Genomic DNA, 24216 nt, shown 5'->3' on the forward strand with positions numbered 1-24216 from the left:
TTTTAGTTCTACAAAAATCGCACCACAGTTCATCTGCAGTTATAAGACTGATAACAAATGTAGGCTGGTTGAGAGATGTCAGAAGGAGGGACCCAGCTGGAGAATGTGCCTCCTCCTTCAGAGCAGCCCCATTCTTAAATCCTCATCTAGTGTAGCACAGTTCAGGGGCCAGGGCAGAGTTCTTTCCCCTCCCTAGAGGGCTACCACTGAATGCAGCAATGAGGTGATAATGGCTGCAGTAAAGGATGACTGAGAACAAATGAAATGAAATTCTAATCACAAAAAAGAATATTACAATGCTTTTCCATAGTATTTAGGCAGAGATTTATGTGGGCAAAAGACAGGTATTTTGATGCAAGCTCATTCAAAATCTCAATTGTGCAAGCAGAAGGGTAAGAATAATTGGCTGTAGCTCAAAAACTAAAAAGGCCCCTGCCCTCATCTTTTAAGTAAGGGTAAGATGCTATTATAGCCAATTAAGCATATATTTAAAAAATATGGAAGACGAAATGCTCTTTCCTATTGTGATCTTCCTCTTGTCTGTTCTTCTGTTATAGCTGCTTGGAAAACCTGCATTTATTGCTTTTCCCTTTTGCCTCACAAATTCTAAGAAGAAGTTAAAAAGACCAACATATGGGTGACAACAATATGCTTAATATAATAAGCATATATAATTATATATAATATAATAAGCCTGATATATAATAAAGGCTCTCAAACTACTTTCTGATAGCTATTCTAATCTACTCCTCAAATTCTAGGCATCCAAGAGTTGTTGGATACACAACACCCAGGACAAGGTGACAACAGCAACATCCCAAGCTATGAATAGTGCGGTCTTCTAGTCGCCTCTCATCTCTACAGCATATCTAACCCTCATAGTCTATACAGACTGTTTAACAACTGTGACTGTGTAGTTCCTTGGTTTTGGTATAAATTATACATTAAGTGAAATGTCGAAGGACTTTGGACCATTTCAAATACCTTAAGCAATCCTTTCCAAAGATCACAGCACACATTTAAGCACAGCAAAGGGCTAGGCTTAATTTTATGTCTACAGAATTCCCTAATTTTCTATTTTGTAGTTCCTAATTTTGTATACAATTTTAAATCTAGAAATAAAATTTCATGTGTTTACAAATGCATTCATACTTACCCCTTTGACTCCCTTTTTCAGCTTATCATCAATAAATAATGAGAGGTATTCAGGGGACCTGGAGTTGAGGTTGAGAAAATACTCAAAGTCACCCGCAATAGTTTGTTTAAAGAGCCGGTCATTATTGAACGATTCCTGGAGGAAGCGATCAAACCTACTCTTCAGATCCAATAAGCCCTTCCAAATAAAAACAAAGAAATCAGGATACATCATAATAATTTTTTTCTATAAACAAGACACATACGATCAGGTATGTGTGCCTTAAGTTTGCGGGCTACAAATGTGTGCGCTCAGTGCTAAACTTACAGGTTCCATATTATTATTTTGAAGCCTAGATCTAAGCCTGTATTCAAAATGTCAGCCATGAGGGAGCAGCCTGTTTGCTATTCACGTATCACTCTACCAAAGACGTCTAAGAGCTTCTGCACTGCTTCTCCTCATCCTTCCCTGTCCTGACTGAATGGATACAGCCCAAGAAAATCAGCTTTAAAAACGCACACAAAAAAGCTGGTTATTTATACTGAAACATGAAAAACCTGAGGCATAATTTATTCACAGTATTGCTTAAAAGAAAACAATTTTAGAACAAAAAGGATTTAATTGAGAAGTTATTTTTTCTAATACCCGGAGTGTGAACACTGAAGCATAGGAAAAAGTAGTAACTTTCATTCTTGAGACCCTGTAAATAAGATCTTCAACAAGCAGGTTAATTAATAAATGAAAAGCAGCCGCTGAGTTCGGTTCCCAGATATAAATATACACACTTTGCAAAATTCTAAACTATTTAGGAGAAGTAGACATACTTTTCCACTGGGACGATGAAGGTAAAAAAAACACGTGATACATACAGCTTAGTAAAAGTGACCTTTCTTTTTCAATTTTTTTTTAATATTTATTTATTTTTTTGACAGAAAGACAGAGCATGAGCAGGGGACGGGCAGAGAGAGAGGGAGACACAGAATCCGAAGCAGGCTCCAGGCTCTGAGCTGTCAGCACAGAGCCCGACACGGGGCTTGAACTCCTGGATTGTGAGATCATGACCTGAGCCGAAGTCAGACGCTCAAACAACTGAGCCACCCAGGCGCACCAGTAAAAGTGACCTTTCTATTAGCAGGTGTCAAGTTACTACAAACATACAGAGATTCTGCTGTATTCACTCACCTGGATATAGTCAACAGGATTCTTTCCTTCTCCTTCCTCAGAAACAAGGGCTTTACCCTGCTCCCTCAAATAGGAACTCATACACTCACACATTGTTTTCAAGCCATTTGGCACGCGACTAAATAACTTGTACATGCAAGCGAGGTCTGCAATCAGAAAGAACATAAAAATCGGCTACATTAAAGATTAAGGGAAAAAATGTGAATCTCTGTTCATTCTGATTTGTGAAACTTAAAGAAGCTTATCACTACTACTCGCTGACCATGAGAAAAATTACTAGAAAACATCCAGCAAAATAGGCAAAAGGGAAAAAAAAATAGGCTGGCTAATGGTTATTACTGCAATTTATGAAATACAGCTTTCAGATAAGATGCTTTGAGAGCATTAATAAGATGTCTCAGCAAATTTCAGTTTACGTGGAATATGCCTATACAGTGTAATAAGAAAGCCACAAAAAAAAGAAAACTGTAATTTTGAGTTCCTATACAATTCTAATCTAGAACCCAATCATATACTATGAAATGTCTATCAAAAGGATAACTTTAAGGATAACTTTATGGATTAATTAGTAGTCAACATAATAAGAACCAATGAAAAGTCTTACAGATATTTTTAGGTATGTCTATCTCAAAGTTCAAACAGTAACATGATAAAATAAAACAAAATAAAGTAAAATAAACTATACTAGGATTTATTTCATTACACACCATGGTAAAGTGTATATGATATTTATGATATTTATAGTTTTATATGTTCCTATTCCTTAATATTTTCCTCAAAACAATCCCTAACATTTTCCAGGGGATGTCCTAGGCCAATACTTGTATTTTAAAACTTGGTATCTCACTATATTGTTTTTATTTAGAATGAAAGTTCTGGACTCTGTCCATTTTGTATATCATTTTTCACAAGATCAAAATGTGGAGGTAGGGGCACCTGGGTCGCTCAGTCTTGGTTAAGTGCCCAACTTTGGCTCAGGTCATGATCTCACGGCTATTGAGTTCAAGCCCCACATCAGGCTCAGTGCTGACAGCTCAGAGCCTGGAGCCTGCTTCGGATTCTGTGTCTCCCTCTCTCTCTGCCCCTCCCCTGCTCGTGCTCTCTCAAAAATAAACAAACATTAAAAAAAAATTTTTTTAATGCGGAGGTAAAATGCTTTGTTTCCCGTTATGTCTGGGGTTTCTCTGAAACTTACTGGGAGACTCTAAGTGTAAGGACTGTACAATAATATAAAAAAAGTTTTATCATCAAGAACTTTTGAAATGGAAGTTAGAATAGCAGCTTCTAGATCAGGGGCTGGGAAATTTTTTTCTGGAAAGTGCCAGACAGTAAATATTTTATAGACTTGTGGGCCATATGGTCTCTCTTGCAACTACTTCAGTTCTGCCACTGTAACAAGAAAGAAGCCACATATAACACATAAATAAATGGGCATGACTGTGTTGCCATAAAACTTTATTTATGGACACTGATATCTAAAAACTTATGTAGTTTTCAAAAGCAATAAAACGTTATTTTTCTTTTGATGGGGGGGCTCTAATCAAACTGCTGGTGGGCCAAGCTTGACAGACAGGCTATAATTCAGATCCTAATACTGAAGTTTTTCGTATTTAAGAAATACTTAGAAGCAAATGTTAGAAAAAAAGGGCTTCTAAAATTTGTTTCAGAGACTTTCAAAATCAAGTTTTATTAAACACTAAGTTTTCAGCAATAATACACGTCCAAAGTCATCTCCACACAGCAAATCTTACAGTTTCTCACATTTGGCATAAATTACATCCAAATTTCCCATGTTAAAAACAGGTATTAAAAATGCAACAGTTGGGGCGCCTGGGTGGCTCAGTCAGTTGAGCGTCTGACTTTGGCTCAGGTCATGATCTCACGGTTTGTAAGTTCAAGCCCCACGTTGGGCTCTGTGCTGACAACTCAGAGCCTGGAGCCTGCTTTGGATTCTGTCTCTCTCTCTCTCTCTCTCTCTCTCTGCCCCTCCCCCCAACTAGTGCTCTGTCTCTCAAAAATAAATAAATGTAAAAAAAAATTTTTTTAATTAAAAAATAAAAACGCACAGTAATTTAAGGAGATTTACTATAGTAAATTTGGCATATCAAACCCATCTCTAACAAAATGGTTCCCAACTTGTCTATTTTGTTCCTCTGTTGTTACAGTTTTGCTCAATTATATGTTGCATATTTAACTATATGGAAATTAATACAATTTCATTGTACTGAATTCACCATATATAAATGTATGGTGTAGTGGGTAACGTGAAAGAGAAAATTAAAAATACTTGGGCATTCAAAAATCAAACGTTTTTGTACAAACTTAGTAAAATGAAGTGCTATTTGAATTTAAATTTCATAGAGCTATCTGTATCTAATAGCCAATCCAATTCAGCCTCCATTCATGGTCAGAAAGCTGTTTCACTTTCTGATTTATGAGACGCTTGGCTTCATAACGGTTAAGTTGTGCCTCTGACATATTCTTGACTTACTGCTCCAGAGCAGGGCCTAACACAATGAAGACATTTTGCGATTAGGTTCCTAGTGGGAAGCTGAAAAAATTGAAGCCAGCGTTTTGAAATTTAATTTACAATCACAGATAGCTGTTTACTTGCTAAAAACATTAAGTACTAGAGAACTATGGTTAGTATTCTGCTATTTCTTCATTTATGTACTTATTAAGCACTTGCCATGTTGTCAGGCATACTTAATGCCTTTAACACAAGTCTCCATGCAGATTTCAGAGATACTGTAATTTAGGTATGCCCAACAACCTCTCCATCAAACACTTCCTAAGCTCTACTCTCCAGCCAATTTAATTCACCCTCTCCCACCTTCCCCCAGGGTAGACAAGAAAACACTAACTCTGGATGAGCATTTAGATCAGGGTTTGTCGAACTACAGCCCCTGAACTAAATACAGCCCACTGTCCATTTTTGTGCATCTCATGAACTAAAAATGGTTTCTACATTTTTAAGTGGTTGGAAAAAAAAAAAAATCAGTGTTTCATAGGAACACAGTCAAGTTAATCCATTTGTGTTACTGTCTGTCTATGCCTACTTTCTCACTATTACAACAGAGAGGAGTAGTTTACTGTATGGGCCTTTTACAAAAAAGTTTGCCAGCCCTTGACTTAGACTTTAGACATCCAGGGATAGCTTAGTTTAGAAAACATGACACACATAATTTAAAAATGATTTTTTTTTTTTTTTTGGCTTTTACAAAAGAAAAGGTTTACCAGAAGCATCTTTTCTCTGGTTTAATAAAAACAACAAATTTACATACAACTTTCAGAAAGAAATATAAGCATCTCAAAACAGAAAGCAAGAATCACACTTGAAGGCAGCACAGAAAATAAGTTCCTTTCCTACCATCTTACTTTTCTCTCCTCTTATATCTACCTCTTTTTTAAGTGATTCACTTAACTATTGTTCTCATTCCCTGCAAACTTACAACCTTGAGGCAGTATGTGTTTCTTTTGTAATAAGTAAGCTGGCTAAAATACTGCTAAGAGGTCATCTAAGAAACAGGAAAATACCAAGAGTTCCATGTTTATTTTTTTTAACGTTTATTTTTGAGAGAGAGGGCAAGCGAGTGCAAGTGGGGGAGGGGCAGAGAGGGAGACACAGATTCTGAAGCCGGCTCCAGGCTCTGAGCTGTCAGTACAGTACAGAGCCCAATGCGGGGCTCGAACTCACGGACCACAAGAGCAAGACCTGAGCTGAAGCTGGACGTTTAGCCGACTGAGCCACCCAGGCACCCCTATTTTTTAACAGCATATTAGTGATTCCTCAAGTCATAGTTTTAAGTAAAACTTTAGAAATTAAGAATAAGGACAACATGACTGTTATTCTTTTATTTATGATTTCTCCTAAGGTACTTATCACAAAATATGGTTTTCAGGAAAAAAAGGGTAGAGGCACCTGGGTGGCTCAGTTGGTTGAACGTCTGACTTCAGCTCAGGTCATGATCTCGTGGTTCGTGAGTTCGAGCCCCACGTCGGGCTCTGTGCTGACAGCTCAGAGCCTGCTTCAGAGTCTTTACTTCCGTCTCTCTCTGCCCGCCCCCCCCCCCCCCCACTCCTGCTCTGTCTCTGTCTCTCAAAAATGAATAAACATTTAAAAATTTTGGAAAAAAAAAAAGGGGGTAAATAGCCAACAAGAATAAATGCTACAGTTATCTCAAAACTGTGCTTTCACTTTTATGCAATTTTCCTTTCTCTGAAGTCTGTAACTCTGGAGTTCTCAAAACCAGTCTACTAATTTATCTAAAATGTCACATGAAAAACACATAATTTTTGCATTTTCAACACCCTTATCACAACTAACTCCCAAAGGAAAGCCTATACAAATTTTATGATTGGAATGTCAGATTTTAAAAGAATCACAAAAACGAGAGAGTACATGGCAATGAAGACAGTCCAACTCCCTTGTATATAAAAAGGACAGTAACAGAGGACCTCATTGGTCTCACCAATAACACAGACTTCTGGGTTAAGAAAAACACAAAAAATGAGGGAGACTAAGATGAAAAAGAGGGGAAAAAAAGCCATTTAATTAAAAGAGACACCGAAAATCCACATTAATAAGTGTGGAGCTTTCCTGTTAAATCCTATCAAAGTAACAGCAGTTGATACATTAATGACACACACAACTTGAAAACTGACATTCATAATCTATTTTCATTATAGTAAAATAAAAAAAAATTACTAACATCCTGGTAGAACTATAAACATTTAATTATTTTTCAATTGCTGATACTTACCTTCTGTCTTTCCATTTTTCAGCATATGTACTAGCCCAGAATTCTCCATTTCTACTATAGTTTTCATGTGCTTGGAAATGAGTTCCCTCTCAACCACCTTTACTATTGGCTCTTCGGTTGATTTGTCAAGGCAGTGCATCACCCGTTCTATTTCTTCATTAATTCTAGCTTCTACTTTCTTTATATATACTGAAGCACTGTTTTCTGCTAAAAATTTCTGGCTTTCCATCTGCAAATAAGAAACATGACTTTTTTGTTTTTAAATGTAGAAGCAAAATGCGTTTCTGCTTTTAAGTGGGTTTCTACAATCTAAATATCATTAGCACTATTAACATTTTATGTAGTTTCTTATCACACATACCCACATGGCTGAATTACATCCTTTAAAGCACTGATTACAGAAAAAAAATCAATACATTATCCTTAATCAGTGTTTTCAAACTTTGCCCAATATACCTCCAATAACAGAAAAAGTGAGCAAATGCTAGTAAGGGTCAAAAGTACAGAACGGAGCATCTGACCCCAAGTCAGAGTAGGAAATTCTTCTTTGATTTGTTTTAATGTGTATAAATTATGCCTATAAGGATTTTTCATGTTTATCATACAGTTTTGCTCACACACTGCTAGTTACTAAAGTCCAACTGCCACCCACTCCCAGTCTCAAAGGAGTGTGTGTGTGTGTGTTATATACGTGTGTGCGCACGCGTATGTCTATAAACTTATGATTGAGAAACAGAGCTTTTATGTAACTCTTAATCTTGTCTGCTAACACCAGCCTTACCGAAGTTCCACTAAATTATAAATGTTAACCCAGGTGATTTTAACCTATTTGCTAGGAGGATTAACAAACACATCTAAGAATCACAAATCAGAAGACATGCTGATATAAACCATGTATAAAATTCAGTAACACGTTCCACTTTTTGACAACAAGTAGTTTTAATCCTTGAAAACAATCAAGTTTCTAAGAATAGACATTAACACACCAAATGAAACTCCAGGTAAGACCATCTTTCCACTCACTGTTAACAACAGTATGTACTATGTATATACATACATGCATACACATTACTGCAGCACATCTGGGAATCTTGATGATTAATCTTCTCTTGGTATGTCGACAATGTAACGAAGGGAATTAAAACGAATGCACAGGTCAAAAATATCTAGAATGAGTTGCTGCATTCTTAGAAAATAGAAACTGTTTCCTACATTATGAGATTACTAGTTCATAAAGCACGGTCCAGGCTCACCAGTGCAGGCCACAAAGGTCTTCTTGATGGGCTACACACTAACTTAAACAAACAAACAAACAAAAAAGGCAGCAAGTCTATTCTTTATGTGTAAAGGACGCCAAAATTCACCATGTTCCATCTTTGTATACATCTCATGGCTCTTATGAATGACCTACTGAACTATTAAGAATTATTGTAACTTTGTATTCATTTATTTTTAAAAAAGCCTCCTACTGAAGTAAAAACTTTTAGTTAGTATTCAGCTAAGTCTGTTTTAACAACAGACTTAAAGCTCCTACTAGCAATGAGGGTTTCAGGAGGATGCATGGTTATCACGATCTTATAAATACGCCTTCCATTTTGTAACTTCATTACAAATTAGTACTAGTTTAACTTCACTTTTAGCAATTCAGTTGGTTTTGGGTGGTATATACTGCTGCAAGTTTCTATCAATTATACTTATGACCTCTAATTTCCTCATCAATAGTTTTTAAGATATAGATATACACAGATATATAGATATATATATGTGTGTGTGTGTGTGTGTGTGCGCGCGCACACGCGCCATGAGATCATGCGTATTTCTACACTTATTTTACCAGTAACTTATATTCACAAAAGACTGAATAATGGGACTTCATTAGTGATGCACTGCCTGTGAATTTATGGTAAATAATTTGTAACATATAAACATAATAAAATATTAAGGTTATGTCTAAGTTTGTATGTTTCATTACACATAATTTAAAAAATCATGTGTCTGAGTCCATACTCTTCAATTTTTCTTTAATAGGTTCCTTCCCTGGAACGTGAGAATGGGGAGTAAGTGGGGAGTAAGTGCGCTAAAGGGTATTTTTTGTACCCTCTTTCCCAAAAGGGCCTCAGTAGAAAAAGGTCAAATATTCAAATCAGTAACTGTACTCAGTAACTTTGAGAACATCTTCAAAGAGCATTTATTTAGATCTTCACTGATTACCTGAAAAAATTCTGCAGACATTTCCAAAAAAGGAGCTTCAAAATCTTCTTCATAGACGGATCGTCCTTCGAGACCTAAAATCATTAACATCTGGCAAGCATTTCTTATTGCGCCCCTGTCAAAAGAAGTTAAACCACTTGATCACCAAATTCCATTAACTATTCATGTAAAAAAACTTAACAGAACTTGTTAGAAAGACTTTGAGAACATGTTTTAAATCAAAGTGACCCGTCTCCCATAAGCAACTTATTATACGTAAGGATGTGGAGTCATTTTAATTGGAAAGCATATCTTGACTGTACAGCTACTGATCTCAGGTTGTTCTCACATTGTTATAACCTTAAAATCTGCAAGAAAACATGTCTAAAATGTCTAAACATTCCTGTTTATGTAAAAATACAGAATATAAAAGGACTATGAGAAAGCAGGCAGGAGAAGTTACTTGACTCAGGCACAACACACAGCTACTCACAGGCATTGTAATTGTTTTGTACCAAATGGCTTCCGGGCAATTCTGATCAAGCACCAGAGCCGAAATAAAAAAGAACTTTACAAGTCTTCCTCTAATAGCTTCTCTGAATACAGAGAAATAGGGAACGCAATCTTGTATGTTTCAAGCCACTCTTAACTGCAGTGTCACAAAAACTGGGCTGCAATCATGTAAGAAAGGGGGAGGGAATGTGACTTAACAGAAGGAGTACAGTATTTCTTAGTCATTGTAGACTATGTTCAACATTTTTCTTCAAATATGTTAAGAATGAAAGCTAGAGAGCCTTTTAAAGATAAAGACAAAGAGAAGAAACAAAAAAGTTATCACACAGCAAAAAAGAACCAAATGCCAGCATGAAAAAAAATAAATGAAAAATAAAAAGAGAAGACTAGTGGCTGATTTGCTTTTTTAAAAGTAAATTAAATAGAAGCTTAGGGCGGACTCTTCTAAAAATAGATATGTGCTTTAAGTTAAAATCTAGGTAACTTCGTTAATTGTGAAAAGGTTTTTGAGGATTTTCACAATGTGCTGGACAATAAAACTTTTATTTCAATAGGATTACGAGAGCACATTGGTTCCCAAGACACAACCACTAAAAAACTAAACACTGAAGTAGAAAGAGATGATTATACCGATCTACAACTTCTCCTTTCCGCTCTCTTGCGATCATGTCCAATAGTGTTTGTCGTAGATGATCCCTAATACACCCATAACGTACAACTTGATCTCGAAAAATAATTAATCCCAAATTGTAGACATTCTCCACATTATTTTGTTGTACATATACACGGTCCTGCAGTTGAAACAAAATAACAGAAACACTGAGCACAACTCTTGCAAACATAAAAATAATCACCGTGAGCTACAATAATACAGGACCTAAAATTATAAAAGCGGTCCATTTTTTAGGTGAGAAACATTTCACACTATCTTAAGCAACACAGAATTTTCTAGCACCTCCCAACTTACATAAAAGTTGGTCTTTACAATTTACAAACAATTGGTTATATATAGTTGGTCGCCCGTTTCACCTTAAGCAAAAAGGGGGTGGGGGAAGAAGGCACCAGCCGCAGGGAGAATCAGGTAAGCAGAAAGCAGGGGAGAAAGGGAGGCAGCAAGGTAGGCACATGCACATCTCCCTTTCTCTCCAAAGCCATACCATGCCCAAACATGGTTCTTCCTTTCTTAAATACCATACTTGAAGATCATATTCTCTGAAGAGCCAAAAGAAATACCGATCCATGTAACTGAAGTTGACTGCTTACTGGTAAATATTAAAAGGCTCTAATGCTTATAATACAGCAGCATTAAGTATTACATAATTAAAACGCTTCTAGTTACCGTCCTTTCAAACAGATTACTTGCAGTCCTCTTATTTTCAAGTTCTTGCCAACTTGATTACAAGTGTCTCACTCTATAGAGCACATACAATCCAGAATTATTGGCTATAGAAGTCCTATTTTGTGCATTATTTGAAAATCCACATTTACACCAAAACACACCGGAATACTGTTTTAATTCACAAAGGATTAACAAGAGAATTCCTTTCTGTTCTTAACCAGGATCTCTCTGGGCTTTGGTGAGTCTCTGAAGAACTAAAAATTGTAAAATTACTGTGTGTTTGCTGGTACATAAGTATTTTAGAAATGGAGCCCATAGCTTTCACCAGGTTCTTAAAGGCATATGCAATCCAAAACCAGTTAAAAACCACTGCAAACTGTGATCCTGGAACTTTTAAAAGGCACACTATCATTGCAAACAACACCAAACAAAGCTGCCAGGTGAACATTAACAGAAGCTGGACCACTATCAGCGACGCAACTAAAATGGCACTGACCACATCCTATCCTCCCGACAGTTTTAACTCAATTCTCCAGGAGTAGCACTCTCTTCATGTGACCGCACTCCTCCGACCTTATTTCATTCAGCTCCCCCAAGGGTACACACCTAATGGCTACAAGGAAAGCCACTCTTTGATTAGTATCTTCGCCACTCACATTTCTACATTCCATACCATCTCGGCACAAGCTCACGTTTTCAAAACTGTGCATCCAAGTTAGTACGTCCAAAATTTTCACTGATGACTCTCCAGTAAATTCTTTCTTTCCTTTTTTTTTTTTTAACAGGCTTGGACCTTTTTTCCCTTGTATAAAACTATGTGGTGCCCACAGCTGGAGCCTGGGTCCTCTGCATGGAGACTCTGGTGTGAGTCTTTCCAAGATGTCAGTGAATTCCTGACAGGGAATTGGTGAACACAGTCTTTCCAGACATCAGGGGTGAGGCAGCTGTAGGTCTTGGAAATGGATCAAATGTGGCCTTGGCAAAGCTGCCCAGGGTGGCAGTGCAGCCCCTAGCTGAGGGGCAGCAGTCGTCAATACGAGCCACCATCAGTAGCTTCTTGGGCACAGGGGCTGAGACAATGGCAGCGCCTCTGGAGGCAGGGATGAAGAGCCACGGTGGCCGGTCATCTTGCACGGAACAGTGTGGGGCTTGTTGATCTTGTTCCCCCCAGGAACCCTGCCACACAGGGACACTAGAAAAGCTTGGCCAGGATGATGACCCCAAGGATGGCAGTGGCTACCTCCCTGGAGGACTTAACACCCGGACCAACGTGTCCAATGATAATCTCGGATGGCAACGAACACCTTGAACCTGGCCTGCGGGCCAGCGCAGGTCTGCTGCTGCACAGGTATTATCTTCAAAACCTCATTCTTAAGGGATGCTCCCAGGAAAAAGTCAATGACCTTGGATTCTTTGATGGGCAGGGAAGAGCACGAGATCTCCTCCAGGGACTTCACCTTCACGTCCTTGATCAGGTGGCTCAGCTTGGTGATGGGGATCCGTTCCCTGTTTTCCGCCTTGCCTCTGCAAGCTCCGTGGCCCTGGCCTCACCCCAACCACCAACCACCGTCGTGACCCCAAGCCCCGATGGCACTGCCAAAGCCAACGAGGGAGACTCTGTGGCCTCCTAATCCAGGGCCACGGGCCCTCTGGCAGCACCAGTGTCTTCTCTCATTTGGTGTTTTCTTTCTCTGGTAGATACTTTTTAATGTTACTTAAAAACATTTTTTTAACGTTTTATTCTGAGGGGGAGAGAGAGAGAGAGAGAGAGAGAGAGAGAGAGAGAGAGAGCGAGAGCACACACACACACACACACACACTCGTTGAGCGGGGGAGGGGAAGAGAGGGAGGGAGACATAGAATCCGAATCAGACTCCAGGCTCTGAGATGTCAGCACAGAGCCTGACGCGGGGCCTGAACCCGGGAACCTTGAAATCAGTGTCCTGAGCCGAAGTCGGACTCTCAACTGACTGAGCCCTGCAGGTGTCCCATCTCTCTGGGAGATTCTTAAACTTCACACTTCCATCTCAAGATCTTAAATTCTGAGTGTCTCCTGACTGCACCCTTCCTCCTTTCTGACGGCCTTGTTTTGTAGGTACTGAAGCCACTCTCTACTCCCCTGCAGGCTTAGTCCTCTCCTACTATCATCCTGACTTTGGCTTACTTTTCTGCATAAAATAAGACACATTCGGGGTGCCTGGTGGCTCAGTTGGCTGAGCATCCGAACATGGCTCAGGTCATGATCTCACAATTCATGAGTTTGAGTCCCTGTGTCGTGCTCTCTGCTGTCAGCACGACTGCTGCTTCGGATCCTCTGTCCCCTTCCCTTGCCTCCCCCCACTCTCTCTCTCAAAAATAAACATTAATAAAATAAAACAAGATACATTCAATAAAAACAGTCATAAATCTAAAAATTTTTAAAACAAGAATCCTTTTTAAAAATATTCTATCACATAAGTTATTTATAAATTTGATGTTTATATAGTTTTGAATAATACCATATACAGAATCACTCTCACCCTATGGGATCAAAACCAATAACTGGCTGCTTAATTGCAGACAGGTGGTAAAAGAAAAACAAGCATACACACACGGTTGCATCTTCAAATTTTTAATTTAAAACATAATACATGTTCATAGAGATATCAAGACTTTTGTCTTTGAACATGAATCCTGTGATTAGAGTTCAGTGTTACCTTTCTTACACACACCCTCACCTAATAAACTTTTCTACTTTGTTTCATTAAGACGGAGCATGAACTAGAGACATTTGTGAAGCAATATGAATGTAAAAACAGTCCTTCTAGATTTTTACAATCCCCACTCCAGTCTTTTAAATTACCCACACTTAATTCGAACCAATATTTAGTGATTAGCCTTTGTCAAGTCTTTCTAAAACATCCAATCTGTTTACCAAGAAATTCTACTGCTTCTAACACCATTTTATTGGTTTACACCATATTAAATTATGTAATAACAGGTACAAGTGGCATTAACCGGTTTGAAAATGAATGCAAAAAACTCTCAGTGAACACAAAGCTCGACTGGTGAGAGCAAAATAGAGAAGATATACTAAAAGTAGTGAAATAGCAGTGAGAGAGTTTTTACTCAGGCTGTTTCACAGTGAGAATAGAAAACACTGGTAATTGTGGCAAGCACAGGAAGTTCCAACTCTACTTCAAGCCCAAGGGACTTGTAGGGTGTGTGGGGGTCATATATGTATATACCATATATGATGTATATATGACATTAACAAGTTTAACCTCTTTAAGAAATCAAATGTTCTTAATTAAGAGAAATGTCTAGAGAATCAGGTCAGATTTTACCGTTTTTGGCAAAAGGCGCAATACCAGTAAGAATTATAAGACAAAAGGCACATACAGCATAATCTTCAGAATAAATTATGAGTTTTAGAGTGGAGTTTTTTCAGAGTGAAATTTTTTAATGTTCCCCTTTTTTGGCTTTACTGCAGTATAATTTGCATGCCATAAAATTTACCTATTTTAAGAGTACCCTTCAATAATTTACAGTAAATTTCTATAGTTGTCTAACCATTGCCACAATCTAGTTCTAGACTATTTCCATCACCCAAAAAAGTCCCTTAAGCCCGTTTGTAGTCAATCCCACTTTCAGCACACCTGCTTTCTCTTTCTACAGATTTCCTTTTCAGGTCATTTAAATGTAACTGAATTATATATAATCTTTTGTATCTGATTTTTCACTAAGCATAAAGTTGCTAAGGTTCATTAATGATATAACATTTATCAGTATTTCATTCCTTTGTAGTGCTGAATAGTACTTCATTGTATGGATATGCCACATTTAGTTTATTTTACCAGCTGATGGATATTTTGGGCTCTTTCCAGTTTTTGTCTACTATGAGTAATGTTGCTAGGCACGTTTGGGTACAATCCTTTGGTGGATACATGCTTTCATTCTGCTTGGACCAGATTTCTAGAAGTGGAAGTGTTGGATCATATGGAAATTGCTAAACTGTTGTCTAAAGTGGACTTATCAGTTACAGCAGATTTTTAAATGGAAAAATACTAGATGTGGAGTTAGGAATTTTTCATATGAGCTCTGGCTGTATCACTATTAACCGGCTGGGTGACCCTGAGTAAGTCATTTATCCACTCTGGTTCTGGGTAACACAAAAGGTTGGTAAAGATAATCTCAAACTCTAATATGATTTCTTATGAAGCTTTACTCTCTGATCAAAAGTTAACATATATGAAGGACCAAAACAGACTTCAATATTACTTATTCCCTTTCTATTTGTTACCAGTATCCCTGGCCTGGGTTTCCTTCTTCTCATTCCCACGCGCAGTGATGTGGGTGAATCAATAACCTTATGGCCTATAATGCCATCTAGCTCAAGTCCTCTGAGAAAAGCCAAAAGCCAAAAAAAAAAAAAAGTCAGGTGCAGCTGATGGAATTCTCCAGGTATACTCTGTATGGGGAGAAACAATGCTTCAGTAAAGGAAGCCAGGTATGATGGCAACACATGGTTAGAGTGTTTGAGGGTACGCAACATTTAAGTCCATGGAAGATGACTGGAGACAAAAGAAATACAGATGTTAGTGTTAAGACCTCAAAGTTTGTCTTTTAATGTGAGACTGTCAAGGTGTATATGATGATTATAATTAAATGACATATAATATTAAAACCTGTCAACCCCAAAATTTGATTCTCGATAACAGAGCTAATAAATGGAGAAAAGAAAACCCACAAAATTGAGTGTGGCTGTTTAAATCAGTAATACTAAAGAGTCATTTATATTAAATGTTTGGTATGTATGATTAATTACCATCAATCAAAATTAAGAGTGATGCATACATACACTCAAGTGTTTATAATAAGTGTACATGTTAAATGGAAACGCATGCACACGTTCACAAACTTATGATCTGTGCATAATATATATTAAAGTACTTGCTAAATAAACATGCTGAATCTTGTTTACTGCTTACTAGTACTATCTGAAGGAATTCAGGCTGTGGGTACACAATAGCATTTTCCTAACAGATTCTAACAGGAATGTCTCTGTCAAAAAAATTAGTGCCTGGGGGGCCCCTGGCAGGCTCAGTTAATGGAAAACATGCAACTCTTGACTTCAGGGCCGTATACACTGGGTATACAGATTACTTTAAAAAAAAAAAAAAAAAGTTTTTTTAATTAAGTGGCTAGATTTATGCAATATAATATTAATGCAGCTCTAATTGTTTAAATCACTGTAGGACTTTCATTTTGTATACGTTTCTATGTGAATATTTCATTTAAAAGATCTATTTAAAAATCCCACCACTAGTTAACCTCTAACTAAGAGAATACAACCTCAAAGTAAGGACAGATATAAACTCATACCAAAAATGAAAAAAAAAGTTTAAAAAAACCTAAAACTATTATTTTCATAATCTCAGGCTTTTTGACCAAAATATAGTTTGTATGAGTTCACAATTAGGCATTGATCTATTGAGGAAAGCTAAGTACAGATAGAAAGTTGGTGGCTGCTTCCATTCGCCTTTTTAAGCCAAAACAGCGTTTTAAATATAAAATGTTCTAAAAAACATGTTTGAAAGCTTAATGTCTGAGTCAAACATTACATTTACTAAAGGGATATGAGCTTCAACACCACAGAGATAAATTACATTTTAAATCTTTATTTATGGTTCTGTCTCAGAGGTTGCTATTTTTGGCCAAGCAAATCTACAACCAGCAAGACTCTTCACAAGCTAGATGAACCCAAGGGTGAGGAGGAGGAAATAATGATGGGACCATCTCTTTGTCTTTCGTTTTATAGACCTGGGAAAAAGCCAGACTGCTTTTCCATCTGACTTCAACTGCAACACAACACCTACCTCACAATGCTATCGCACTTATTTCCATGTCTAGTCTTGAAAGAATAGCTTTTGGAAGGCCAAGTTCCCTGCCAAGAACAACTATAAAACCTAGATCAGAAATTAAAAAGTACTGGGGCACCTGGGTGGCTCTGTCGGTTAAGCATCGGACTCTTGAATTCAGCTCACGTCATGATTTCGTGGTCTGTGAGATCGAGCCCCATGTGGGGCTCTTCACTGACAGTGCAGAGCCTGCTTGCGAGGCTCTCTGCCCCTCCCCCACTCGCGCGTGCTCTCTCAAAATAAATAAACTTAAAAAAACAAACAACTGATAATGAAGTTCAAAAAATAACATTAACTCTTACTAGTTAATTTACTTGCAAGAAGTAGTTCAAGTATCTTTAACCAGCTGAACATTTTTTGTTTATTTTTTAAAAACAGGTTTAAAAATCTTTACAAATAGTAAATATTTGTCCTGCTCATAAACTAGAGATAAACCCTAAAAAGTTTAACTTATTAAAAAAAAAAAAAAAGTAAATGACTCTGTAACAAGTAGCTATTGTCTGTTAGAACATGCTTGAACCTGCTTTCCCAAGCTTAATCACTAGGCAATCTTCTATCAACAAGCAATAAATATAAGTGTTTTCAAATAGGGTTCACTTTCAAGCCATGAAATAAATACAAGAAGACTTAACACTATGAAAACAGAAACAGAAAATTAAAAAGCAAAACAAAACCCAGAAAAATAACAAAAAGTTTCTAGTGCAGAGTTATGGTAAAAAAAAAAAAAAAAGTCTAATTACAGCAAATTTTACAGAACTGTCCCAATATTTTCCGCAATGCTGGTGTCTGACTATACTGCTGAAAGGGCACTAGTAAGAGATGATATAGTAAATTGCAGACAAATTAACATTTCTGGACTTAACAATGTTACTGGGTAAAGTACATGGAAAAAAGCACAGAATACGGTTGGCTTGAAAATTTAGCTCCATGACTAAATCAAAGTCATAGTTTCCACCACTGTAAAATTAGTTCAAAATCTCTCATGGCTGTCACAGTTTTAAAAAATATATATAGTTTTAAGGAATTTTATTTAAAAATAACATTTGGGGCTCAGTTAAGTGTCCTGAGTCTTGACTTCGATTCAGACCATGATCTTGCAGTTCATGGGATCAAGCCCCACATCAGGCTCTGTGCTGGGCATGAAGCCTGCCTGAGATTCTCAATCTCTCTCTCTCTCTCTCTCTCTGCCCCTCCTCCACTTGTGTACACACTTGCCCTCTCTCTCTCAAAAAAATAATACATATATATATTATATATATAACTTCCATTTATTTTAAGAATTGTATCCTAGTCAATCCAACAAATCAAAACCCTAGTCATGTTTCTCTAAAGCTGTGTTAATTGTACCAAATCATAAAATAAACACAATGTTCCCAATTCTAAATTTTGACAATCTTAACAGTGTGGGAGAAAAAAGCATCAACACTAGAAAACAGTCCCTATTAGAACCATACGAGTAATCACCCTCAAGGTCTTGGAACAATGAGATTATAAGACTTTAGGAAAGAAGACCTGTATCAGAGTAGCACCATAATTCAGTGGTTAAGAACTCAGATTTAAGGGGTGCCTGGGGCTCAGTCAGTTAAGTGGCCGACTCTTGATTTCAGCTCAGGTCAGGATCTTGCGGTTCGTGGGACCAAGCCCTGCAATGGGCTGTCAGCAAAAAGCCTGCTTGGGATTCGTGCTCTCCCTCTCTCTCTCTCTCTCTCTCTCTGCCCCTCCCTCAACACGTTCTCTCTCCCTCTCTCTCTAAAGATAAACAAATAAACTTAAAAAGAAAAAAAGAGCTCAGATTTAAGAACCAGATGGGTTATTTCATTCCTATCACAGCCATTTACTAGGTGTGACTTTAACATCTTCGTAATAACATCTACCTTAAAATGCTATTTCACTTCCACTTCTAATATTGAAAGAAAGGCTTTTACAAAACCAATTCCTCAGGCAAGAACAACTATAAAAACTGAATGAAAATAAAAAGCTACACCCCCTCACACCCATCAAAACAGCTACTATTAGAACACAAAACAAAAAACAGAAAATAACAAGTGCTGACAAATACGTGAAGAAATTGGAACACTTGAGCATTGCTGGTAGGAATGTAAAATGGTGCCATTGCTATGGTAAACAATATGGAGGTTACTCAAAAATTAAAAATGGATGCCACATGATCTAGCAATTCCACCATCCAGGTATATTCTTAAAATAACTGAGAATAGGGTCTTAGTGAAATATTTGTATACCCATGTTCATAGAAGCAGTATTCAAAATAGCCAAAAGATGAAAACAACCCAAGTGTTCACTGACAAATGAATGGATAAGCAAAATGGGGTACACACATGCAACAAGAATATTATTCAGCCTTAAGAAGGAAGGGAATTTGCGGGGAGCCTGGCTGGCTCACTCGGTTGGGCATCCGACTTCTCAGGTCATGATCTCACGGTTCGTGAGTTTGAGCCCCGCATCGGGCTCTGTGCTGCCAGCTGAGAACCCGGAGCCTGCTTCGGATTCTGTGTCTCCCTCTCTCTCTGCCCCTCCCCCGCTCACACTCTGTCTCTCAAAAATGAGTATGTGTAAACAAAAAAAAGTTAAAAAAAAAAAAGGGGAAGGGAATTCTGAGACACGCTACAACCGAGATGAACCCTGAGTCACAAAAAGACAGACACTGATTCCATTTATATGAGGTACCTAGAGTGGTCAAGTTCATATAAACAGAAAGTACAATGATGGTGCAAAGGTTCAAAGGAGAGTGGAAAGGGGAGTTACTGTTTAACAGGTACAGAATTTTAGTTTTGCAAGATGAAAAGTTCTGGAGGTGATGGAGGTGACGGGTGCACATCAGTATGAACATACTTAGTATCACCCAAGTGTACACTTAAAGTTGATGAAGATAATAAATTGTACGTTATGTGCATTTTATAACAATTTAAACAAAGAAACACCAACTGTTTAAAAGCATCAAAGAACAACAAAAGCAACCTGGATTTGTGGGGCCAAGATTCGGGACAAAAAGCAACTACACTGACAGGAGGCCGACATTCGCCTTCAATCATTTGTTTTATTTGGAGGACTGGAAATGGGAGGCTAAGAAGAATGTCACAGGTAGGCTGTCTATCAAGCAGCTAGGACTTATGAAGCCAAAGTCTGCAAAGGAAAGAAATGCAAAGAAGAACCAGAAATTCCGCAAGTAGTTTTCATCAAGACGTTTCCTGACCTACTACCTAAGCGCGGGCAAGACACCAATACACTAGAGACAAAGCAGCCCTGGGAGGCTACAGAGTGCAACAGACACCACGGGTAGACCTGCAGGGGTGAGGAGACAGAAGATGGAATTGAAGGTACAGTAACATGAAGAGCAAACTGGTAAACACCTCAGGCTTCTAGACCCCAGCCAGCTATTCCCTACGAGCAAAGAGATGCCCTGGAATAAAGACAAACTCAAACAGAGGAACCTTAACAAAGCCTAAAGTCAGCTCCAACTAGACCATGGTAATCTGCCCATGCTGTACCTGCCTGCCAGAACTACATGTCCTTTGAAGAAAGATACTACCATCCAGTGCCTCCCCAATTTTTTATATACAATGTTAGAAAAATTACCAGGCCTGTCCCACACACCAAAACAAACACCCCAGGATTAAATATCTAAAAGCCAAGGGGGGAAAAAAACTCCAGGAAGTCAAAGTATTCTGAAATTCTTATCCAGGAAGTGGTTTAAAATATACACATATGTAAGGTAACTGTAAGTCGGGAATCTATGTTATAATCTCTAAAGTAGCCACTACAATAATAATAAAGGAATAAATAAATAACAGCTAATGGGGAAGGGGTATGGATAATAAAACATACTTGATTCACACAAAAAAGGCAAGCAAGCTGGGAAAATCAATAAAGAACAGGTGAGACAAATAGAAAAAAAACCAACATAATGGCAAATTTAACCCCAAATATATTAACAATTAAATAAACATAAATAAACCATATGCTTCCATTTAAAAACAAAGATTATCAGATGGGGTTAAAAAGCGTGTTACTGTATGGTGTTCACAAGTGACACACCTTAAATACAAGGACACAAAAGCGTGAGAAGGAAAGAAAGCTGCCATACAAACATAAACTGAAAGACAGCTCATAGAACAATACTAGACAAAGTAGACTTTAAGGCAAGAAGTATTACAGGGAATAAAGCAGGATATTTCATAAAAAGAGTCTTTTCAACAGGAAAATAAAATAGCCCTAAATTTTTATTTTACAGCAAAACCTCAAAATACATAAACTAAAAGAAAAAGACAAATCCATAATCAAATCTAAAATTTTAACATTTCTCAGGAGCTAATAGGACAGACAACAATATTTAGTAAAGACGTGGAAAATCTGAACATGGTTAATAAATTTGACCAAACAGGTGTTTATGCACTTTACTGAACAACTACAGTTTAAAAACTGTAATTAATGTAAATTTAAAACTTCTCTTCGGGGAGCACCTGAGTGGCTCAGTCAGCTGAGCGTCTGACTTCAGCCCAGGTGATGATGTCGGGCTCTGTGCTGACAGCTCAGAGCCTGGAGCCTGCTTTAGATTCTGTGTCTCCCTCTTTCTCTCTGCCCCTCTCCAAAATAAAAAAAAATAAATAATAATTAAAAAAAAACACACACACATTTTAAAACTTCTCTTCAGGGTGCCTGAGTGGCTGAGTTGGTTGAACATCTGAATTCCGCTCAGGTCATGATCTCACAGTTTGTGGGTTCAAGCCCCGCGTCGGGCTCTGTGCTGACAGCTCAGAGCCTGGAACCTGCTTTGGATTCTGTGTCTCCTTCTCTCTCTCTGTCCCTCTTCCACTCACACACTCTCTCCCTCTCTCTCTCTCAAAAATAAACATTAAAAAACAAAACTTTAAAAACTTCTCTTCAAAGACATCATAAAGAGAGAAAAGGCAGGCCCAGAGTGGAAGACAATATCTTATAAAACATGTATCTACAAAGAACTTTTATCCAGGATCCATAAAAGGCTCCTACAAGTGACTAAAAAGCAAACAAAAATCCTAGAAAACTCACATTAAAGAAAAATGGATAAAAAAAGGCTTGTGCACTTTTATTTACATTATATATCAACAAAAATGTCAAAAAAAAATTAGAAGAGAAAAATCAGATAGTACACTGTAGGGCTAGTGTACTACCAAGTGGATGAAATAACCACTAGGGTATCTAATATTTTGGGTGAGTTTCTAAGTATTCCAGTATTTCTGGTTTTAAGTAACTTCTGATGACAATTAGGAATCTTAAGATCATACACCAAGTTACTTCTTCAAGGAGAATTTTAGTATCAGGTGCAAACAAAAAAATGAGAAAAGAAACACAGAATACTATTCTCATATGCTTCAATAGCTTACACTGGGGGCGCCTGGGTGGCTCAGTCAGTTAAGCAACCGACTTCAGCTCAGGTCATGATCTCAGGGTTCCTGAGTTTGAGCCCCGTGTCAGGCTCTGTGCTGACAGCTCAAAGCCTGGAGCCTGCTTCAGATTCTGTGTCTCCCTCTCTCTCTGCCCCTCTCCCGCTCACATTCTCTCTCTCTCTCTCTCTCCCTAAAATAAACAAACTTTAAGACAAAAAATTAAAAAAAAAAAAAAAAAAAAGCTTATGCTTAGATCATGGAAAAAGTCACTATTCTTCGATTAGGTTTAGGGAACCAGGATTATCTGCCCAAATGGAGGTCCACAGCATACAACTGCCCAATGACAGAACTTGGAAAAAGGAACCACAATTGTTTAGAGCAATGCTTAATACATAATACACACTTGCTGCATACTTGGTGAACGGATGAATTTATCCTCATAAGCACAAAGGTGAATGAATGTTAGCTCAACCCTGGGTAAATAACCATAAATTCTGTTAAGCAGAGTTAATATACATAATTTTGCACTGAGGTAGTACACACAAGTGGTAAAGACCATGGGCTTTTGACTCAAAAAAGACCTGGATTCACAATTCCAGTAACATAGTTAACTGTGTGATCTTGGCAGGTTAGTTAATCTCTCTAACTTTGGTTTATTCATTCGTGAATTAGACAGTATAATAACACCTGGAAGGTCAGGTATTTAAAACATTTAGCACAGGGAGACAGCCATGTAGTAAATAGTATGTGTTACATATTCAGAAAAATACTTTTACTTTTTTATAATTTTTTTAAATCTTTATTTATTTTTGAGAGAGAGAGAGAGAGAGAGAGAGAGCGAGTGCGAGTGGGGAGGGGCAGAGAGACAGGGAGACACAGAATCTGAAGCAGGATCCAGGCTCCGAGCTGTCAGCACAGAGCCCGATGCGGGGCTGGCACTCATGAACTGTGAGATCATAACCTGAGCTGAAGTTGGACGCTTAACCAACTGAGCCAGCCAGGTGCCCCAAAATATTTTTACTTTTTAAAAGAAATTAAAAATGCAAATTTTCTTAATAAAAAAATAAAAATTTTATTGCTTTCCCAAACTACTGCTTAAAAACAACAATCAAAAGCTATTTTAAGGATTAAATGAAATATATTTAAATATGCTTAAAACAGTGCCTGGCACACGCTAAGGGCTTTGAAAGTGTTATGTGCTAGTATAAGGAATAGTACTGGGGAGACTCCTAGCCAACCAAGGCTTCATGAACCCACTTTAAGAGTTCCTAAAGAAACTGTCATCAACTTAATACTTCTCTACTCACACCTCCTGTTTTTTCCTTCATTACAGACAACACAGGTAGCTGTTCACTTTCGGTTTTAAAATAGTATAGGGGCACCTGGGTGGCTCTGTTGGTTCAGCGTCTGATTGTGGCTCCGGTCATGATCTCACAGTTAGTGGGTTTGAGCCCCGCAATGGACTCTGTGCTGACAGCTCAACCTGGAGCCTGCTTCAGATTATGTCTCCCTCCCTCTCCCTGTCCCTCCCCTACTTACGTGCTCTCTTTCTCTCTCTCTCTCTCTCAGAAAGTGAATAAACATCAGTAAAAATTTTAATGGTATTAAAACCACCTTCAGAGTCCAAAGAACTTGAAAACTCAAAAATGATCTAACCAACACATCCTCCACCCATAGACAGGCCACAAGGAACCCATAAACCACTTGAAACTGTATATAAAAAAGTGTATGTTGTGTGGTGTGCAAATGCACAGATGTCTACTTTTAGTAGACGGTCCATGACTCTTGACCATTCTTCCAAGGGGTCTAA

At 37.9% G+C, this 24216-nt stretch overlaps 1 protein-coding gene and 1 pseudogene across 5 annotated transcripts in view; both read right to left on the reverse strand.

Moving 5' to 3' along the window:
* CUL3 (cullin 3) overlaps positions 1-24216 on the reverse strand; it is a 94814-nt gene that overhangs the window by 21082 nt on the left and 49516 nt on the right. For all 5 annotated transcript variants that reach the window (XM_027049262.2, XM_027049270.2, XM_053215864.1 and 2 more), the window contains 5 exons: positions 10414-10574; positions 9292-9406; positions 7081-7309; positions 2318-2463; positions 1157-1333 (listed from right to left, as the gene is read on the reverse strand). In XM_027049262.2, the coding sequence (XP_026905063.1) occupies positions 1157-1333; positions 2318-2463; positions 7081-7309; positions 9292-9406; positions 10414-10574 (828 nt within the window). The remainder of the gene's footprint in view (positions 1-1156; positions 1334-2317; positions 2464-7080; positions 7310-9291; positions 9407-10413; positions 10575-24216) is intronic.
* Positions 11878-13517, reverse strand: LOC106972332 (40S ribosomal protein S2-like; annotated as a pseudogene).

This window comes from Acinonyx jubatus, chromosome C1, assembly GCF_027475565.1.
Source record: "Acinonyx jubatus isolate Ajub_Pintada_27869175 chromosome C1, VMU_Ajub_asm_v1.0, whole genome shotgun sequence".
Lineage (NCBI taxonomy): Eukaryota > Metazoa > Chordata > Mammalia > Carnivora > Felidae > Acinonyx > Acinonyx jubatus.